The sequence below is a fragment of the Phalacrocorax carbo genome, chromosome 1 (genome assembly GCF_963921805.1).
Source record: "Phalacrocorax carbo chromosome 1, bPhaCar2.1, whole genome shotgun sequence".
NCBI lineage: Eukaryota > Metazoa > Chordata > Aves > Suliformes > Phalacrocoracidae > Phalacrocorax > Phalacrocorax carbo.
This window is the reverse complement of record NC_087513.1, coordinates 66,360,957-66,383,788: the sequence shown is the minus strand read 5'-3', so window position 1 is coordinate 66,383,788 and position 22,832 is coordinate 66,360,957. Positions and strand designations below refer to the sequence as shown.

Genomic DNA, 22,832 nt, shown 5'->3' with positions numbered 1-22,832 from the left:
GAACTCAAGTAAAATCAAACATGGCATCTTAGCTGTTATCAGATATATGTCTCATAAGCATATGTCCTTCTTTGTGTTTTCAGACAGCTGAAGTGGCACTAGCCAATTTGAAGAATAAATACGAAAATGAAAAAGCAATGGTGACTGAAACCATGACCAAACTACGGAATGAATTAAAGGCTCTGAAGGAAGATGCAGCAACCTTCTCATCCTTGAGAGCAATGTTTGCAACCAGGTAAGGGAAATGGTTTCACCGTCTGACTCAGCACTGTAGAAGTAAATATGTGTGTGCTAAGTGAGAACAGACTTAGCTGTGTATGTTGGGTGCTTAGGAGGAGAGACAGAAATTATTTTCTGCAAGGTCAGGGGTTTGCTGGATGAAGGTGAGTGAGTCTTAGAGTGCACACTGTGCAAAACCTGCAAGCTTTCAAGTGCTACCGAGATGTGTGTCTTGGAAAATAAGCTGGAGAACAGCAAGGTCAATATAACCTTGAGTAAAGTGTTATAAATGCCAATATCAACCTCCAGTATATTTGCATTTATAGGGCTCTTTAAAGTGGAAATCAAAGAGTAGATTTATGTGGCTGATTTTCCCATTCAGAAGTATGCAATGATCCTGTCATGTAAAGCTATGGTATGGTTAATGATGATCTTCAGAATCACATGTTTTCATTATTGTGAGATTTATTACTCACCAGTAGTAAAATCTATTTCATCGACGAGCCTATGCTGTAATCCAGCACCAATAATTGTGAGGCCACTGCAATTTCCCACTCTAGCATGAATTCTTATTTTCTCCTGCTGTGATATCCCATTTATTATCTTCTTCACAGGATGAAAGTTTCACTTATCTTCCGTTACATAGTCCCTCCTGGCAGGGCAGTAATTAATCATCTCTCATCTTTCTTTCTCCCACACCTTCTTTGGAAGAGCTTTTGGTTTACCTGCTTTTTAAAAGGTTACCTAAAAACATATTTTTTTTTAAAGATCCAACACTTTCATCAATAAATTCTTAATTCCCAAATATGCAAGGAAATTAGTACCCTCAGGAAATTATTCTATCAAGGCGCTTTTTTCCCCTTATGGTCACAGTGCCGATTTCTTGCTTGTGCTTTAGTCCAATGGTGATAAGACATCTTCATGCCTCATGCCAACATCTCTCCAGTGCTCCCTGCAGTATATAAGTGCCATCTTACCTCTTCCAGCCTTCTAAGGTCCTTTGTTGCTTAGTGACAGTGGCAGCAGCAGCTGGGAGAGGTGGGAAGGAAGGAGAAGGGACATTTACATGCCATGACATTGGTACTGTGTACTGTCATGGTTTAGCGCCAGTCAGCAACCAAGTACCACGCGGCCGCTTGCTCACTCCCCCCTGGTGGGACAGGGGAGAGAATTGGAAGAGTAAAAGTGAGGCAACTCATGGTTTGAGATAAAGACAGTTTAATAGGTAAAGAAAAAGCTGCATGCAGAAGCAAAGCAAAACAAGGAATTCATTCACTCCTTCCCATGGGCAGGCAGGTGTTCAGCCATCTCCAGGAAAGCAGGGCTCCATCACGCGTAACAGTTACTTGGGAAGACAAACGCCATTACTCCAAACGTCCCCCCCGCCGCCTTCTTCCCCCAGCTTTATATACTGAGGGTGACGTCGTATGGTGTGGAATATCCCTTTGGTCAGCTGGGGTCAGCTGTCCTGGCTCTGTCCGCTCCCCGCTCCTGTGCACCCGGCAGAGCACGGGGACCTGAAGAAGTCCTTGACCGGTGTAAGTGCTACTTAGTAACAACTAAAACATCTCCACATTATCACCACTGTTTCCAGCAAAAATCCAAAACATAGCCCCATACTAGCTACTACTACGAAGTTTAACTCTATCCCAGCTGAAACCAGGACATGTACAAATTAATCATAGGTTCATCATCAGAAGAGTATGTGTAGTGCCATAATAGAAATGAAGAGCCAACTCAGCAGGTGGTGTGAACCAAGGTAGCTCCATTGATTTCATTGGCATCTAAAGATTTTCTTTAAGAAAGCAAAGTTGTGTGTGTATTAGAAATGCATGTGTCAATCTTTATTTGTAAGCTCATTACTCTAGAAGATATATGAATGTACTAACTCTATGAGACTACCTGGAAGGCTACTAACTCCAGGAGAGAAGAGTGGCATCATGAGCACAGAGCAAAGAAGGGTCTTGCATGGAGCATACGTCATCAACGTATGAGGCAAAAGACATTTGCAAAGAATCGGAAGTTGTTAATTAAAGGGAAAGTTAGGTGGTTGGTGTACTGAATGCTCTTTACCCTGTTAGGACGTCCTGAGTGCACACCTCTGTTGGGTTTAAGGAATGTCCTAAAGCTGCTGTGAGGCAGCAGCATCTTTTCTGTGAGAATTAGGCTTAAAGGGCGTCATTCATCTAGACGACTTTTCTAGGTGTCTTGTGTGTAGGATGCAATGAAGCTTCCATTTCTTTTCTGTGAACTATAAAGGGAATCTGGGTGACTGGCCAAGGTATAGATTTCCACTTCGTAAAAATCTAATGTTAGTAGAGAAAATGCCACCCAAAGCATCTACTGCTGCTGATAAACTCCACGCAGTACGATTAAACGCTCACTGCGTGGCCTGTGGAACGTACCCCTGCCCTTGAGGTTATAAGTTTTGCCCAGTATTTTCTGAGCACAGTTACAAAAAATAATTCACTGCAAGGTCTTGCTCATCAGTGTGCTCCTATAGATTTTTCTGTTGTAAAATATTCCTTTTCCTTCCTTACCCTGGAATCTAATGACCTTTATAATTAAATCCATCTTCCTAAATGTACAAATCATTGACTCATTCTGAATACTCCATTTGGAATAGCATTTGTTTAAATGACAGAGAGCTGATATACTATAGATGTCTGTTCAAGAAGAGAAATCTGTTTGAAAATACAAGACTAAGATTCTTCATGCAGTAACAATTGATACAACAGCAACCTTCAGCATAAAAAAGCAATTGTTTAGTCTTCTGTTGAATAAAACAGTGGTTTCCATGGTTATTCTGCATCACATGGTACTTACTGCTGAATTTGTGCTGTAGGGAGAACATCCCTCTGATAGCAGTTATATTACAGATCTGAAAATTATTTCATATACTGTTTGATAAAGCAATATCCTTTCTCTTTAATAAACTATCCTTCTCTGTTCATTTTGTCCCCAAATGGATGCTCATTCTGGTGCTGAACTGTATGGTTTCTTCCTCAAAAGCTCTGGATAAAGGTCAGACCACGTTACAAGGAGAGCACAGCACACCTGTTTCTGGTCTGAACAGCAAAGACAACACTTTTCTCCAAAGCTCCCCTATACAGAAAGCAGGAGCCATCCTTCTGTGATTTCCCCTGACACTTGTGCATCCTTCTGTTCCTTAAGTTCTTTCTTCAGTTCTTCTCTCCTTCCCCTCAAAAGTCCTTCTGTCCTGCTTGTACCTCTGCTTTTGCTCTTTTTCCTTCTGGGACTGTTTTTTATCCCCCAATCCAAAACCTCTGTGGTTCTGATCTCTACAGCTTTCTCCTTCCCTTTTCATTAGCCTTGTGATCCCTTTCTGAATTTATTTCAGACCTGTCAGGAATATGTCCTCAATACATTTCAAACTCCCTTTTCCCCAAACACCTCTCTTAAAAAGAAAGAGAAAGCAACAGCATATAAAACCTGTTTTTCCTGTGGGATGCATGGGGTTGGCAGAGCAGAGCTGAAGTTCCTGTTTGATGCCAGGGCCGCGTGCTGCCCATCAGATTTGCAGCTCCTGCCTTTAGCCTATTTGTTTTGTCCTGGGCTGCTTCTGGTAGTCCCAGACCTGAAAAAACTGAGAGCCTTTCCTGCCCCTCGTGTCGTTTTCCTTCACTCCAACCCTGAGTCGTTGACCCAGGCAGGAGCTGTGGGAGCAGGAAGCAGTGAGGCTGTGGCCAGCACTCATACAGAGGGCAAGTGAAAAATATATTATTTAAACCATAAGCTTCCCCATTTAGACTAGGGGTTTCCCTGGGAGAAGAAGGGAAAAAGAAGTCCAGTGCTGAAGGAGAGCAGGAACTGCTTTTAAAGCAGTATCTTAAAGGGATTCAGAAAGCTAATTTTACTGAGTCCTTACACATGCTTGCTTTCCCAGTCTAAATAGAAAAAATCAAAAGGAGACAGGAGGAAATACTACTTATTATATTGCCACAGTCCTGACACTGCATGCACTGATTTTATTCTCCATCCCTCAAGGTGTTTTCTTATGATTAATATTTAAAGAAAATATGTGCTGTAGAGATGGACTAGGAAGTTTGGACAGGTCCTGGAGCTATCCTAGATGAGAAAACATTTATGAGCAGAAGAGAATTATGCTTATATAGCTACAGCAGGGATCTGCCACTGTCAGTGTCACTGGGTTTTATCTCAAGCTGTGCTATGATTTATGTTACCTAAATTACGCATAAGCCTGACTTGGTATTTGGTTTGCGTTCCTAGACGAGAGAGAGAGATGGAACTAGAAATCCCTTAATTCCTTTATAAGCTTCTTGCATCAGTTCATACAAAATAAGCAGGCTTATGTGTCTGTCTGCTTCCTTTATGAGACAAGAGAAACGAGAAATTGGTGAAATCTTGACTTTTGCTCTGGCAATAAGTAGATCAGCAGACAGCAAGATAACAGTGCTGTTTATTTAATAGTCACTTGCAGCTTACACCCGTCCTGGGGCAAAGGAGAAACGGGGAAAGAGCATTGCATCGGGGGACATAACCTAACTTTTGTTATTCACTGCTATTTGAGTGCTTCTGAAAGACCCATTCAGAGCCCTGGTGCATCCTGTAGCCCTGCTCAGCCCGCAGTGGTCTGTGCCTTGCCAGAAGTCATCTCTCTGAGGACCACTTAAACTTTTTCTTCCTCAGTATGCTGTGAAACTTCACGAGTGTTGATAAAATGTGTCAGCAAAGGCAATGTGGATATGTGTAGTGCTTTTTTCTTTTTTAATTGCAAACAATTCTCTTTTTATCCCACACTTGCACATAGCAGGGAAAATTTCAGTGAAGGGAAATGCTGTGGCGGCAGGCTGCAGCTAGCTCCCACTACATGGAATAACCTTCAGTGCTGCAGACTTCAAGGAGATCTGAGGCTGTTAATTCAGCAGTTTCTAAAGTTAATTATGGTCTTTACTTGACTGATTTAGGTTTAACCTTTCTGAACACAGTTTCTCAAAAAAAAACCCCAAACCCATGCTTGAGCAACAAAACACAGAGACAATGGACCGTGTGTCTGTGAAAAATAATAGGAAACTTCAAGTCATGGTGGAGGTCAGATGACTGGAACCACCCAAACACTGCAGTGAACTGCCAAAAATGCAGGGTTGCTCTTATGGGGAGACTTCTAGGAAGGGCATGTAATTAATCAGAACAGTTGGGAAATGTTGTATTAATCAGATTGGTTTTGTCTCAAGTATGAGGCTAACTAACAGCATCTAGTATATCCAGGTTTCTAGGGTCAGCTTGTTGTAGTTCATAGCAGGTAATGAAAAGCAGGTTTGTTTAAGTCTGATTTAGTAATATCCATCTTCATGGAGCTTATGTTTCTTAACGGCTCAGTTATGCTGTTTTACAAAGCAGATGCCTAAATTCCAAGAACACAGCCTAAGGCCTGGGGAAGACCAATCTTTTTCCAAAACCAAAACTGGCTTATTGGCATACTAAAGCAAGGCAGTTCGTTCCTTTAGTGGCACTGTGCTACAGGTGTTGCTGCAGGAGTTACTTTTTAAAATTTTCAACAGAAAACATATTTGGAAAAAAGACATCTCTTCTAGACAAAGAGGAAAGCAGGAGAGAATAAGAGAGATGGATACAGGATCCGTCTGGTTACAGTTATGAGTCTTTAAACTCTGGTAACGCAGGCATTATAGTAATTCCTATTTCAAATGAATTTAATCTCCAGAATGCCAATTTCATTCTGATGTCTCTGTCAAAGAAACTGGCTAAAGCATCAACAGACATCTCACGGCTTGGAGCAGAAATAAGAGTGCAAGTTGGCTTTAAGCCAACCAACAGTTCAGAAATATTTCTCTTCCTCAAGGCTTGAATAGAGACAGTCCTGCTTATTAAGGTCCTGTAGAAAAAAGATAATACTGAAGCTGTAGATGGTTCTGTGGCTGACTTAGTAATTTTGCTTCCAGTGCCTGAATTATTCAGAGAGTGCAATATATACACGTGAATGCTTGTGTGTGAAGAATAACAATGAATTCGCAAGTAAACCCTATTTCTGTTTTCCAAGGAGAAGATTAAATTTTTGATAAATTAGTTTCATCCCTCAGTTTGCAATAATTCAAAAGTTTATTACATCACACAGTTTGAGAAGGAAAACTAAAATTATTTTCTATGCTTGTTTTCTGTCAGCAATACTGATTAAGTTAAATCCTCATCTTTAACACTATTGTAATCACACAGCAAAGCTATTTAGATTTATACTGACCGCACGTGGAGGAGATTTGACGAAAGCTGCATCATGCAACATGAAAAATTCTTGGATGTTGCCACAAATGCCCTATGGTCAGACAGTACTGCTATCTGTGAATCATTTCACTACTGATATACGTTTATCACTCCTGGTTCTTACTGATTAGATGATCTGTTGTTAACAAACTGAAGCTATTTCACTTCAAAAAGGGGCTAAGACCATCCTGTTAAATTTATAAATCATTGTTTAAAGCAGAACTAAGCCAAATTTAGTCTTAAATGCTAACAAAATAACGAGAAATGTGGTTTTATTTCAAAATCTACCTCAGAGATCTGAAGCAAATAAAAAAGAGTTTTTCATGCAGATAAAAGAGTGTGAGGGTTTAAAAGAAGTAGGTGTCCATAGCAATGGATACCTAAGCACACCTCCAAGAGATTCAACAGTAAATGTGAAATAATTTCCACGTGTGGGGTTTCCTGAATACTACCTCTTTAATCAGTTAACAATGGCAAACAACTGAGGGCTTCTAATTTCATAAAAACTGATGTGTCAAGTGTTCAAAGTGCTTGCAGGTTTTTTTTAATAATTTTTTTGGTAATATTTTGGTAAAGCAGATATTACTGTCTATGAAAAATAGTATTATATAATTAGTAAATGTTCTTATCCCTGGTGAGTTACTACCTGAAGCAGCCCCCCAAATTGTTATTTGTGGTCTAACCTGGAGATGATCCTAAACCTTCCCTCCAATTGTTTGTTATCTGCATTAGAAACATATCAGAGTAGTTTATGACAAAGTGCTATTTTAGATACAGGTTCTCCTGCTGATGAGAGCGTTGGGCCCACGGAAGAATTCAGGCTGTCTGCTCCCATGATTAGGTTTGGCAAAAGCCTGCATGTGAATCTGTCCCTGTAATTTTGGCCCAGGAATGTGATCACCGGTAGGTTTGGTTCTTGGACTCATTCCCCAGATTTCTGCTGTGTTTGTTTTCCCAGGTGTGATGAGTACGTCACGCAGCTGGATGAAATGCAGAGGCAGCTAGCAGCTGCAGAGGATGAGAAGAAGACCCTAAACTCTCTGTTGCGCATGGCTATCCAGCAAAAACTTGCCCTTACCCAGCGACTGGAGGATTTAGAGTTCGACCATGAGCAGTCCCGACGCAGCAAAGGCAAGCTTGGAAAGAGCAAGATCGGCAGCCCTAAAGTAAGTGAGGAGGCATCAGCCACCGTGCCAAGCATAGACACTTTCCTCCTGCATAGTCAGGGCCCACAGCAACCAAACTTACTGGTCAGCAGTGGCACTCAGAGGAAAAGGTATGCATGCAGTGATCTTTACAGTACAGTGCAGTGGCCAGACTTTCATTAAAGTCGTTCACTGAATTGTAAACATTATAATTTTATTTTTTTTTGGTGCTTTGACTGGGGAGAAGGAGGTGGGGAGAATACGAATAGAGAATTCAAAGCCTGGCAACATGTGGTTCTGATCCACCTACTCACTATGTTGTTTCCTCCTCCTTAATGCAGTGTTTTGAACTATATTCTGTCAGTGTCTCAGCGCATCTCGTATGTCTCTAATATTAGTGTGAATGTCTTTTCTTTAACAAGTTTTCCTTAAGTTTTCCTTAAGGTTTTCCATAACAAGCATCTGAAATAAAAAAAAGGATTGTCCTTGATGAGCATTTCAGCGCTTAACACAAAAGAAACTGCATCTCTTTGTTAAGCTCTGGTGCTCTCTTGTTCTTCATCAGTGTGAAAACAATATGGATGTGTTCGCTCAGATCAATTTTTCTCCATGGGAGCAAGCAACCTTTTGAAGGGGGATGGCTGCCATTCATAACCTAATGCAAATATTTCCCTGTTCAAGCAGTGAGTTCTCATCTTGTCTTGTGACTGCCCTGCCAAAGCTTTGTAGGTGTGGGGGTCCCCACTGTTCTGAAGATGAAAAGGACTCTCTGTTAGAGAAGTCCTAGATAATCATTCCTTTTTCTTGTATGCTCTAGTCACAATGCAAAACCAAGAGAACATTCAGGGAGCCTTGTACATGTTGACTCCAGGATGCTGAGATGTAACTCAACCTCTCTCCTCCTCCCCTAATGTGAACCAGGATTTCCAACGCAGGCAAGGCGCCCTGCTGTGGAAATGACATGGGGTGGCAACACTAGTTGGTTTCTACCTGTTAAGCAAATTAACGTGATGTTGTCATTCATGAGGCTTTGAAAGGTAATTAAAGTAAAACTCTTTTGTTTCCATATGTATTTTTCTTGGATCTCCTGCAAGACAATTCTCACCTTCCCTTTGTGATCAGAGCCATCCCAGGACTTCAGGGACCTACCTCCAGAAATTATTAAGAGCCCCCCCTCATCCCGCCTCCACAGAATCATATCTTCTGAGGGGTCCCCCTTCCATGAGTGAATTCATCCATGGGCACCGTCTCAGCAAGGAAAAAAGGTTAACCGTGGCCACACCAGGTAAACATTTTTTCCTTGGGTGCATGTGGTGCTGAGTGGTTAGCAGAGCAGGGGACCCTCCCAGGACTGCAGATGCAATCTAATTTGGGCACCTTCTTGAGACCTGAAAAGCAAAATGTCTCCTCCTGTGTCACCTGTGGCAGGAGATGACATTCTGCTGGCAGCGGCACAAACTGGTTGCACATGCAGCGGGGAAAGTCCTGCTGTGGTATAGGTGGCTGCAGTTCCGCTGGCATCCACAGAGGCTGCACCCCTGCGCCTGGGTGGTGCTTAGTCTGGTGGTTGTGTTGGTAGTCCCTATGGAAGACATGAACCCAACAGGACAGAGGAGTCAGATATGTGAGGACCAGCGAGGAAGTGACTGTCAGTGTGCAAAAGCCTACGCAGCATCCGTCTTCTGCTCACCCTGGAGCATTTAGTCAGTATTTTTCTACAGGGTAATGTTAAACTCACAGAAGGGTTAGTTTATATAAATTGAGTCATGAAGTTTATCATCGCAGGAAGCTTTTGCTCTTCATTTCCTGCCAAAATGTAGCATCTGCTTTGAACAAGGCGTGGAAAGGAAATGCAAATGAAATGCCATTTCAAAGGTTATGACATCTTTCTTCTCCTGACAGACAAACTAATAATTGCTTTTCTGTGCCTGAGCAGAACTTTTAGCCTTTAAATGTGCACACTTTTGCCTGGTGGTAAATTTTTTCATTATTTGTTTTGAAATTTGTTATACACAAAAAGCATAAGTAGAAAACATAAAAGCTAAAACTCATAAAGTGTTTTCTGGTCAAGTAAATGTTTATTCTGGAAAGCTGAGCAATAACCTATAATACATTATAACTCTCACTCAGTACCAGCAATATCACACCCACCTTTGAGAAGCGGCATGCAAGTAACACCCACTCAGAGGACAATTGTAAAACTGCAGAGAGTCTAAACAAGACGTTTTCCTAAGGAGCGCTGCAGTAAATAAATCAAAGAGCTGGCTCCTGAGGAGAAAAAGGTGGAGAGGGTGAAAGAAGCAGAGACTTTAAAACGTGTGAAATAAATGGTACTGATCTTTCAGCAGTTCCTTTGTATTCTGGCAATGGAAGACCCTGTGCTCGTTTTCTACCCCATAGACAGGAATCTGTTTCCTAAACACTGGCAGTGTCTCTTGTATTCTTTCCTCTTCACCCTACAACAGAATAAGGATGATTTTCTTTCTCATGGACACTTACATCTCTTTAAAGAACTGGATTTTGCATTTCCTGTAGAGCCAAACTCCGCAGTTTTGAGATGCAAGGATCTAAGGCCCAAAATGGCAGTCTTCTAACATGCAATTTACAATACTCTTCTAATTATAATTGTACTTCCCATGTACAATTTACAAGAGTGCCAGGCCAAGAAGAACCAGATTTTAATCCAAGGACTGGATGACTTTTGTGTGAAGAACCTTGACTGTATATTGTAAATGCAGTTTAGTGGTTGGCAGAAGTAATGACTTAAAAAAGAACCGTGCTCAACAGCTAGTTAAACATAATTTACTGTATTGCAAAATTGTAAAATATGTGATCCTTGAATTTGGGGTTCTGGATCATGACTGTCTTCATGCATTAATTTTTATTTTATTTTTCACTATTTTCATGGACCAGCATCTGATATCTCATGGAATATCACAGATGCACAGATTACAGACTGAGAAACATTGACAGAGTCTCTAACTTTTTCCAGTAACAGAGGCCAAAGGATGAAGAAGCCTGAAAAGTAGAATTCTCCAGAAAATAACGTTTGTCTGGAGTATTACCAGGCACTTTAGGTACATCTCTACATACTCCGAGTGTAAGGGTCTTGAGACAGTATTGCCAATTTATGTTACAATTGTCCTTAAGAATCTACAACACTCCCAGCTTTCTGAATGCGTTTGTCAGAATTTTGTGCCATCACATGGCCTTAGTCTCAGCCTGCGAGACTGACAGGTTCAAACCAGATATCTTTCTGAGCATTCAGGTTCCAGTATTAGCAGGGCTCATGTTAGAATCGGGTTGAGGATTAGGTAGGGAGATTTTCAGCATTGTTCTTCCCAGTCTCTGGAAGATTTCTTACTGTTCAAAGAAATGATGCACCAAGTAGGATTTTTTTGCCATCTGTCTAATTATCTGTTTCCTGAAAGTAAGGAACAGTGAAGGATGTTATTCTGCTGCTTTTATAAGGAGCCTTTAAAAGCCTTGTATCAGAAAAAGTTTCTTTTCTCAGATGATTTGTGCTGTCAAAAAAGCCGGCAAGAAATGTAGCAACCCACACCTGCTTCTTCATCAGACAGGTTGCAAAAGAGCAGCATCCAAGCTCAAATGCTATGGAGCAGGGTATAGCTTGGCTTTAGGATGTGTCCTCAGGAGTGGAGGAGCAATGAAGCCTAAATTAAATGCAGTCAGGTTTTGAGTTGTTTTTTTTTTTCTTTTAAATTTGTGATCTGTTTCCTTCACATAAATATTTCACCCATATGATGTGCAGGCTTCCCTATTTTTTCATTAGCTCCCAGTGTTGTGGGGGCTGGGAAGCTGTAGCTGGGAATGCCTTTGATGGAGACCAGGAGCCAAAATAACTGAAGTTGGTAGAGGGAGAAACTGGGCAGGTTCCCCTGCCCCATGCTCCCTGTGCAGTAGGCAAGCTGTGCCTGTCTTTCCCTTGCACTTTCTTCTAGACTTGATGCTTGGCAGAAGAGGCTGCCTTCACCATGCTCTGGCCTCAGCTCTGACTGCTGCTGGCTACCTGGGTAGAGGGAACGGTGGGACTGCTTTTGGCTGCCTTTTTCAGAGGAAGACTTTGGCATGAAGGCTCACTAGTGAAGACCAGCTGAATTAAAGACCTCTCAAGAAAGAGATTGTAATTTCCTACTAGGTTTCCGTTTAGCTGACATCAAGCTGTGGGAGTATACATTTATCTGGGGTTTCTAATTGAAGTAAGAGCTCCTAACTGCTGTGGCTAAAAATACCACTCAGTTCATTTCCCAAGCATCAAGTTTCATTTCCCCTAGGCGGTAGCATGCATTTAGCTTTGCTGTGTGTTTCTTTTCTTCTGTTATTTTGCATTATTTTTACACTTTAAAGTCTTTATTCTTCTGATAGACAGAACCAGCCAGTATGTACTCAACACAGTTCCAGCACGCTTTTGCATGTGGCTGTTTTCATAAATATGTGAAGAAGCCAGGGCATATAGAAAGCCTAAGGCTGGATCTGACAGTGTGTAACACTGTATTAAAAATTACTTTTCCTTTGAAGTTCTGAATTTTTATACACAGGGTCTGAAAACAAAGTCACTAGATGCCTCTTAATATCCCCCAGTCCCGAATATCAGATATGTTTCTCTTGACTTCTTCAAGGAAAGAACAAGACAGAAAAAGTCTGCTGTTGATGCCCTGATAGCACTCTTTGTTATTTATTTTAGCATGGAAATTCTAAAAGTTGAATATGAAGTCCTTTAATTTTAGCTTAAAATTAAATCAGTTAGGTTCCTTGTGTGGATGATGCACCTGAAGAAAAAGGTTTCCCAACAAGCTTATGAGACGGAAAGTAACTCATAATGGCTGCAGCATCCTCCCTCAAACAGGGGTGGTTAAAGGGTCAACTACAACCCACCTGAGAGTCTCTCCTTTGCTGAAGTGACCCTCAAACTGTGGTAGACGCTTCTTTCCCCTATTGTTTACGCTTGTAGGTACCGCAGGGCAGATTTCGGTATTTAAAGCCCCACACAGGAAAACACTTTGAACAGTAAAGTGTTTCATGTTTCCTAGGAAAGCAGATCATAATAAACAAGACTTTCCCTTCTAGACAATTCTGTACAGTCATATATTTTACACAATTAAAACAGAAAAAGGAAAGTAGCCTTAAATCATGACACATTTCCCTAAAATTCAAAGCCCAGCTGAGGTCAGATGTTTAGTTGACATAACCCAGGCTAACCCCATGGGTTTCAACAGAGCTCTGCTAGTTCACTCCAGTCCAAAGTTTTTGTTCTATAGAGTTTAGACTTCATTGTTCTTCATTGTTACAAGACCACTTCATAAAACAATGCTTCTAAAACTTGTAAAAATGAAAACCACTGCAGAATTAGGTAATTTTTATGGAGTTGCTCATTTCTGAAAGCACATTAAACCTGAAAGTTTGCTTGCTTTTCAGGTGTCTTTCGAGGCTGATTTACAGAATGGCATTTAATTTCCACAAGAAGATAATAATGTGAAGGATAAACACAGCACAAGGAATGCCATATAATAGTACAGCAACTGTTCAAGCACTAAGCTCACCACCTATTATATATAAATTAGAAGTGTATAGTATACATGCTTAATATAAAAGTCAACCAAGATTGATTTCTGCTGTAGCTCTATGCTTACAGACAAATCAAATATGAATAACAATGATACAAATAAGTAGCTTTTATTGGTTGGTTTGCATTCTTAGCAAAAAACTTAAATTAATTTACAGAAATTCTATCCTGAAGAAAATTCCTGTAGAGAGTTCCTAATAGTGTCTCCAAGGGCTAACTTATAGTATCTGTAAGTAGAAACTATAAATTTAAAGCTAACAAGGAAAACAATAGCAAAAAACCTCAATTACCCAAATATGGAGGTCCTAAGAAGTCTTCCAATTAAGTCTTTAAACTGGGACTCAAGGGGAACTGCTTAAGAGTTGTCTTTGTTAATTGCCCTTTGCACTGGAAGTGGTTTCACCTGTGAAGGGTAGGTTACAGACCTGGGAATGCATTGCTCTGTTTGATGTAGCACAAACAAAATTTAACCCAACAAGGAGCAGAGGGGCTGCTGAGTAGGGTGGTTGTTAGTGTTAGGGGCTTTTGATAAGTTATGTGAGGTGTTTTGAGTTACCTCCCCTGCTACAAGGGATGAGGAATATGCTCTACTGCTATTTTATTTTTTTTCTTTCTGGATTTTGAGCTTTTCCAAAGTGCCTTGTTTAGGATATGATTTTCAGAATTATTCTTTAAAGGGTTATTCTCTGTGTAATCAGAAGGTCATGTTTCTTCTTACATATTTTTCTTAAAATAACATTAAAGTGGAAGTTATCATGTGGGACAAGATTCTTGGCTTCGGCTCCTGCTTTTTGCTTCTTTATGTTGTTTAGGCAGTGTGAAGATATGGGAAAGCATCTTCAAAAGGAATATTGTGGGTAGAAGCACTTGGTAGGAAATTAAGCTTTACTTTCCCCTTTTGGATGAAAGGGTTGGGAAAATGACTGAGGGAGGCTCAGGCTGACACTACTGTCCACAGTGGAAGCTTTCAGTGGAGATAAGCCTGCACACCACACAGCATCGGAAAGGTAGGGGGAATAAATTTTTGATAGAGGGTTTGTGTCTTCTTTCATTGTGTGGTGAAAAGGGTGTAAGTTCAAGGTCTTTAGCTGTGCACATTTTTTTGTCTGTTTAGGAATATTTTGCCAAAAATAGTTCTAGCTTTGCTTTTGAGCTTAGGTACCAACGCCAGAAAGCTCCTCACAGATTTCTAAACCTTGCTACTATAGATATTATTTCAGTACCTCAACTTTGCTTTTTTATGCACTTCTCAATTTTGAAAGAGCAGGACTGTTAGAAATCTGAATGTGGAGTAAAGCACAGCTTCTTTTAAAAATTATTGAGGAAGAAGTCCTTTGAAGAACACTGTAAGCTCAAACCTGACTTTTGCTAGGAGGGTGTTCTGTAGATCTTTATGATTGCTCAGGTCACCTAGTGAACAGTTTTAAATATTTCTTACTTTTCCTTTGCAAAGGATTTTATAGATTAACGAAAGGAAAATCAAGATGACTAGGATCTAGATACATCTTTCTATGCTGATTTTGTGTTAAAGAATTTTATTCTGAATTCTAGTTCATGACCAATATGGATTTATCTGTACATTAAGTGAGAGATCTTATTCTTGAAAAGCAATGTAGGTGGCTAACTAAGCCACCAGTACTAAATAAGATATGCAGCCATATAGTTTAACTAATCAGGCTAGTTGATTCTGATTGTTCAGTCAGGTAAGTTTGATTGGCTTCATCCAAGCAATGCAAAGTAGCTGGAGCATGAAAGTTCTGCAGAATTTTTTAAAAAACCCACAACTTTATTCTGACAACGCAAATTTACAGTCTGAGTGCAAATTGCCTAATTAGAGATCTGTGGATGATTCTTCTGAGTCCTTGGCTATGAATATGTCGTATTTTTATCTACCGAGAATGTACTTGTGTTGATGGTGATCCTGTACCTGCAAGATGTCTCTGAGCTTGTGTAATCGGACAGGCTACTGGCTATTGCAAGACTCATGTGGTATTGGTCTAATCTGTCTCTGCTTTCTGTGAAAAATTGATTTTATATGGTTTTAGCAGTTTGGTTTTTTTAAATAAAGTGTAGGGTTTATTACCTGAACATGATGCTCTTCAAAAAGGATAATTCAGTCATTATTAACTTATTATCTGTGGTCACTTTTTGTTCTGCGTTGTTCTATATTTCTGTGGGTTTTGTAAACGTGCCATATTTGTGTATATACATGTTCATTGTTTTATCAGAGGTATTAGTGCATATATACAGATTTATGTATATATCTTCCTGCTCTCAGGGCCATGTCCTGCATCAGATATGCTCATTTAACTAAGAATGAGCATTACATATTTATGCCATTTCAAGCATGGTACATTGTCCTTGTGGAGGCCGTTTTGAATTTGAAGAACAGTATCCTTGCCAAGGACATTAGTTGGCTGTAACTGATGAAGAAATCAGCTGGCTAAATGTACTTTTACCTCTTGGTGCCACTGTGAATAGGACCTTTTTGCTCTATGCTGCTTCTCTCTTGCATTTAGCTTTCCAGTTATCTCTGATGAGACCAAAACCATGCATTTCATGCTGATCAATATAATTTAGCTATTTCAATATCATTTAGCTATTATGGTATGAATTCACTGCAGTTCTACAAGCTTCATTTAATTTCTATTTGTATTTTTCACTATATAAAGAAAGCGTTTCCAAAATAAAACCTGTTTTTAATAGAAGCCCCAATCTGTTTGTTTAAACCTTCTAAAAAAAAAAAATAATTGCAGTGAAATCCATGCCTCACTGTTGTATATTTTCATTAAAAGGTTATTGATATTTCTCTCTGTATCTAAGTTATGACATCATTGCTGGATGAATGGTTAATATTAGCAGCATTTGAAGTTCTCCATAAAACCTTATTAGACTTCTGGCTGTTTCTAACTAAACAGGTATACAGGTGACACATCATATCTTTAAGGTGTGCTACCAGATATCTGTTGCTTTCAATGAGAATTTTGAGCTTTGGAATCCAGCTTCATCATTAACTAAAACAGCTACTGAAGTGTCTTGACAATGTTGGTAACAAAAGCCATCCGTTTTCCTCTTCTTTTATGACAAAGTTTAATGCGGTTTGATGGCTTCTTGATTTTTACCATGAAATATAAAGGAATATTCAATACTGTGCTTCTCATCTCATAAAATAGACAAAGCTGAAGTGAGTGTCTGTTTAAATTAGACATGCTGATATTTTAGCTATCTAATAGAGCAGTTCCTTGGGATGTTGTGATATATGGATTAAGCTCACCAGCAATTCTTTAATCAAGACTAGTATCCCTAATTGTAAGTACTTCCCTGTCTGTGTTTTTTTTTTTTAGGGCTATGAAAGCTTATGGTTGTACCTTATGTTGTTTTTTTCCAAAGCCTACTAAAGTTACTGTTCACCTGACTTAAAGTTTTGGATCAGGCCCTTCTTTGCCTGTAAAATAGTGCAAGTATTTCTTGTTTGGACATATCTGTGGCCATCTGAAATGTATCCTGGACACTTATGTTTCCATGAAATCTGGGTAACCAACATGACAGCAGTGCGATGACTTCTGTATTCTTAAGACCTTTCTTTTCCTCCTTTGAAATGTTTAAAATGTGTGTGTCTTTTAGTATTTCATGAATCATCAGACCTTTCTAAATGTGCTTTTTATGAACTGTATATAAAAGAAGGGAACTGAATATGTATTTTCAGCTTCTACCATTTCTGCTATTTTACTAACCCATTATTTAGCTTCTCAATAGATTTAATGAGGAATTATTTAAAGCATTCACAGAAACCTTTTGAGAAATAACACAAACACATGGTATAGAAAGTATGAAAACACCTACAGAGCTGACAAGAAACCTCTTAATGTTCTTGGTCTGTAATTGGAGAGAAATGCTTTTCAGTAATTTTGTTAATGACTAGGTATTATATTTTTTAAATTATTCTTAATATGAGCTACAGCAAAGGGCAAGGCTGGGATATAGCTTTATCACTATGCTTAGAGCTTTAGAGTACCACTGAAGCACATGGACTGATGGCAGAACAGCTCTCTAGGCTGGGTGTAATTCCGGTCTAAAGAGAAAGTAGAGATTAAGTAATGAGAAATAAGGAAATAAGGGGGACAACACCACTTCTTATAGTGTAGCTCTTGTAGAGATGAAAGAACTCACTAGAACACAGCCAAGAAACCTGACGTTCTGGAAAACCACTGAATTGGTGACCTACTAAACCATGTCTGTCAGGTAGTGCATGAAGCTGTTAGTGACAACTTCATGCGCTTCATGAGTTGGTTTATGGGAATTGCCAAGACGGATACTATTTCTCTAATGCTATAAGAAAATAGCAATTAAATCACCTACCTCTTTCAATAAGCTCCATCACCTGTTCTTACTACTGAGAAGCATTTAGCAGAAGTCTCTCTGTTACGTTTACTCTGTCTGACCTTGTCCTGAAGGTAAAATTCTGAGAGAAGGGAAGGAGCAGAAGGAGGCCCATGTCAGAAGCTTGGGAGTGTAGAAACAGTGGGACACATCTGGGCCACCTTCACAAGAATAAGAGTGGACATGTGGAGATGACAGGAGATGAGGATTTTAGATGCATCCTACTGCTGGCATCTTAGTACAGTATGTAGATATTGCTGAGGCCTTCAGCTCTGTGTGTGAGTGGGTGTTCATCAGCATGCTCAAGCCTCTTAAAGTTTATTCTTCAAATATTTTTTGAGAAGACTAAGAAATAAGTAGCAGAAGAATTCGTTGTTGAAACATCTCCAACCAACAATAATCTAAGGCAAAAAGTTTCTCTGAATAGCAAGCTTAACATATGAGTTACCTGGGTATTTGCAAGACTTGACATAAAAATTTCATAGTAGATCAGCTTTTCTGATAAGTAAGCCAAGACTGATACTTTAGTTGATAAATTTGTCTATCTCCACTCAACGATCCATTATTCAGTTTAATAGGAGCAGAGGTAAAACAGTTTGCACCCGGTTTGCAGCTGGCAGACAGACTGACCAGCTGAGGCTGTGCACAGGGCAGAGGTAACTTATTTCCAGACCCAAACTGACCCTGGAAGCAGGAGAAGGGAGAGACTCTTCGAATCTTTGACCTGAACTATTGTTCATGCTTTCTTCCTAAGGTAAGCCACAGCTGTCCTCTCACCAGCTGTTCTCTGCGATAACCATTACCACTTAAAGTTCCTCTTGGCCTTGAGGAAGGTCAAAGTTTTCTTGGCATCCATTAGAAAAACAGACATGAATTAGAAGTGAAACCAGCTAGTCAAATAATAGTGTAAACTTATGTCCCCATCACCCCTAGACATAAACAGTTTTGGGACTTTTCTCATCCTGTCAGATTACGGTTTGAAAGTGTCTCTACATATCTCAACTCAGCAGGTGGGTGAGTGTTTTAGTAACCTCTGCCCTGTTCTTCTTGACATCTCACATGTGTCTTTTGGAATTGGAAATTTTCCTTGTTCCCCGCCTTTGAGCAGAGAGGATTGATTGATTATCTTTGTAGGGCTTGCTGTGTGATGATATGTGGTTTTGCCTCTGTACAACTGGAAGACTACTGATTTGTTCTTTGCCCAGTGCTTTTGACTCATGCTATCAACCGTTCATCCCTTCCCATTAAATTGACATCTTGGGGAAGAAAACAATGTATTACTGTATAAATGGAGACAGCTTCTCTTTTCAAGTAAATTGTCAATAATGTCTTAGACAAGTTACCAAATTCCTCAAACTTTATGGAGCAAGTCCAATTGCATGACACAAAGTGAGATCGCTCGAAAACTTTTAGCTAGGAATGAAGGACTTCCTGTTGGTCTGGAGTGGTCAACAGAACACTAAGGAAAGTTTATTTTAAAAGACTGTAAAAGCCTCAATCTCACATTTTTTCATTAGCATTCCTTGAGCTTTTCTTTCATCAAGAACAGATTTTTTTCCTAATGTTTTTCATATCAGAAATATCAAATATGTAATAGTACCCGTAAAAATTGTTTGATTGGTTTGTTGTTGGCTCTATTTTACCCTTTGAGATAAAAGAGAAAAAGCTCTTCGTTGATTAACTAAACTAGGCAGAGTTAAATGTATGTTATGTCAGTTACTAATTCACAGCATCCCTAGGGCTTATATTGGGATTCTTACTAGTCTTGGTCTTTGACGGCACTCTGTAGAGATTAGGAATTTACTGACTGTCAAAATGTGCTGAAATGTTCCATGGCAGTATGCTGGGTCCTGAGCAGGTGGGACTGAAAATGCTGCACATAGGATTTTCACTGAGGACATTGCTGATGTCAACAGAAGGCATGCCCATTTCTCAGACACTAATAACCCAGTTAAGCAGGCCTGTGTTGATTGGAGTCACCCAGCTCACAGGCTGGAGGGCAGAGCACACCTTGTGTCATGAGGGAAATGCGTTGGTTTTGGCTGAGCCGAAGGGAAGTACAGGAAAAATATCTGCTCTCGGCAGATGTTTTATAGCAGCACATTCACTCCTCATAGGAGCAGATGTAGCTTCTCTGCGCTTGGTATTTTTAATGCTATTACATCAGGAGCTGATTAGCCTGATTAGGACTAGGCATTAGATTCCAAAGGAAAATCAGCACTGGCTAATCTGTGAGAGAGGAAATCTCTGAGCCCTTTATACCACCATTGCCAGCGAGTGGCTAAAATGTTAAGAACTGGAAAATTGGAATGGGCCTAATGTATAGCATGAGTCAAGCCTCAAAGCTCCAACAGATGCAGTAGTGTATGTTGTCTGATACTGCCACAGGACTCAAGTCCTGCTGAACTCAGTGAAGACTGACGTGTACAGTAGCTCCTCTTTGCCTTTTGTGGTTGAAATGGTCACTGAACTTCTTTTGTTTGTTATAGGTTCATAGACTTGTAAAAGGCTCTTAAGAGATCAGCCAGCCCACCCCCTGCCGCCAGTATTTTATTTCCTCACAGCAGCTAGAGATGAGGGAGAAATAAGATAGTCTGTATTTAAAACTTTATTAACCATTTTGTTGGTGGTGTTCTCTGAAGACGCATCAGAAAGTATAATCTCTGCCTGCTTCCCAAGTGTCTTCTACACAAATAGCAAACTTTCACTATGTAGCTCGACTGACACTCCCTGAGAATGAAAAATACTGGGGAAAAGGCCTCTTCCAACATAATTTTAAAATTTTTTATTTGTTTTTATTTTTTAATGAAAGAGAGCATGTCTTTCTTTCCTTGCCTTTATGGTGTATGACATTGACCACAGAATCAGTAAAGGCATCTTTAAAACTTTTAACCTTCAACAGAGTATTTCAGAAAGAAACAAACATTTGTTTGATGCAGCAGGAGTTCCTTAGAGGAAGGGAAGGACTGAATACAGGCCTCTAGTTTTCACCTTTAAAATTACTTCTTGTTACATTGTGTTTATGACTGTCATGGCATTGGAGAATAGGGTTATAAACCCTCCAAAATAATTACAATATTAAATATCTAAGGAATAACATCAGCTCTGGCACAGCTACTTGGACATAAGTAGGTAAGAGCTCCTTTGAATTTGAAATGTGTGTATGTAAATCCTATGTGTTCTGCTTAGTGCTTTCCTAACATAATCCTCAAAAGTTTCACTGCTGGAGGATGTTGGAGGACCATTCGGCCATTTGAAGTCATGTGGATCACCAGATATCGTACTGATGTGAGTGTGAGACTGCGTGAGCATTGCTGATGCCAGGTAGAATTGTTTCATGTGAAGCCAAGGGAGTTTGCTTACATCAAATAGTTATTATTCAGGTTGCATAATGCTTACAGAATCTGGTTCTCTCTTCGTGTGTTCTGCCAAATCTAGCAGATGAAGAGGCATCATAAAATATTTGCAGGGTGTTTGACATATTAGAATAGGATCGTAAATCAAGCATTTGCATTGTTCTGGAAAAGCCTGTCAGAACAATTTCTTCTGTATTTATGAAACCTGTCCACACCTCTTCATCACACAGCATTCTGTTCTGTATTCCTGTTCTCACCGACTACCTTCTCTAAGCTGTCATGGATGACTTTGCTTTGGACTTCTCTAAACAAGTTCGTTTAGAAGATGACTTTTTTCTTCCTTGTTTACAACCATTTCCCATCTGCAGTTAGCCTGCTCTGTCTGTTCCCCCAGGCACCTTTTCTTTTAATTGAGCTTTGTGCTGAAATGACAGACCCTTCTATTTGTGGCTCAAAGACATTGCAAACTCTTGTACTCCTCTGCTAAAAGACATACTGAGGACTATGGTGACCATCCTGGCATATGAGAGAATGGCGCAGTGTCTTTTCTTATTCCATTTCTGCTTCCTGACACAACAGTGCCAGCTCTAACTGTGCATATATTTTTCTGATGTAGATAGTTGTGCACTTGAAAATAGGTCCAAAACCCTCTTCTCTTGCCTGAAGCAGTAAGAAACTAATGATTTGGGTACGCTTGCTTCCACCCACTGGAGGTCAGCACAGACCTTCACAGGAAGTAGGGAGAAACACCCCGGGCTTGCATGAAAAGGAAATGTTAAGATACTGCATATGATAATGCTCAATGTTGCTAGGAAGGTGTGTTGCTCTGCTTTGTACCTGATGTCGTCTCAGAACTCTTGATAGCAAATTACTTGCGTGTTCTTCCACTAGATTTAGACAAAGAATAGAAGTGGGTTTTGGAAAAGATCCAGATTGTAAAGAGAAATGATTACTGGTGCTGAGCTTTAAGTAGCAGCCAATAAAATTAAAAAACACCCAAAAAAAACCACAACAAAAAACAAACAAACAAACCACCACCCCAACAAATTCTTTCCAAGTATATTAAGTCTAGTCATCTCATTTTTAAGGTTCAGGGGAAAGTAACTCCTTCCCACTGAAGAGTCAGATTGAGAATCCGTTTGAAGCAGAGAGGATGATAGATCTGCAAACTCTACTTCTTGTCTCCAGCAATCTCCAGTAGTTTTCCAGGTGGTCAGAATTTCACCCATAGATTTTAATGTTCAAAAGGACCCTGATGACTCTGTTGTCCAACAGTCTGAATCACACAGGCTGTAGAATGAAAGGCCAGACTGCTGCAGGGGAAAATTAGCCAATCTTGAGATCTGGAAATCTTGGCAGAAACTAGTGAGCAGGGTTGTCTTGTTCAATTACTTTTCCTAAGTCCCACAAGTACTACTGACTTTAAAGCTGTGTTCATATTCCAAATGTCACAGTAAAATCATAGCAACAAAGGATTATTTGGCTATACGGTAATTTAATAAATTAAGAACTAGAATACAGCTTTGCAAGTGATTAATGTGGGAACTGCTTTGGCAGAGAATTGATAAAATAATCTAGGCATAACAGTGAAAACTGTCTGTATCAATTTCTCCTTTTTCACTACAAAAAATAATCTCACAAGCATTATTTAGAAGTTGTGAAGACTTTTATGAAGACTTTCTTGCAAGCTTTTTCTCGAAGACCATAACGAGATGGCATCCATAGGTGGTGTTATATGGATGTAAGCTCTCTGGAGAAACTTTGAGTAGCTTTATCAACACTTCTTATATTAGATGTAAGAAAAACAGCTTCATCACCAGCAGAATAATGGTGAGTACAAGGTTTAAACCCAGATCCTGCATATAGCCCACTATTGCTGTCTAATAAAAA

At 39.8% G+C, this 22,832-nt stretch overlaps 1 protein-coding gene across 4 annotated transcripts in view; it reads left to right on the top strand.

Annotated features, from left to right (window-relative positions):
• BICD1 (BICD cargo adaptor 1) overlaps positions 1-22,832 on the top strand; it is a 194,288-nt gene that overhangs the window by 158,700 nt on the left and 12,756 nt on the right. For 2 of the 4 annotated variants that reach the window (XM_064457805.1, XM_064457814.1), the window contains exons 6-8: positions 84-235; positions 7,436-7,753; positions 8,717-8,907. In XM_064457805.1, coding sequence (XP_064313875.1) covers positions 84-235; positions 7,436-7,753; positions 8,717-8,907 — 661 coding nt within the window. The remainder of the gene's footprint in view (positions 1-83; positions 236-7,435; positions 7,754-8,716; positions 8,908-22,832) is intronic. The other 2 variants (XM_064457791.1, XM_064457799.1) reach the window with 1 other exon arrangement.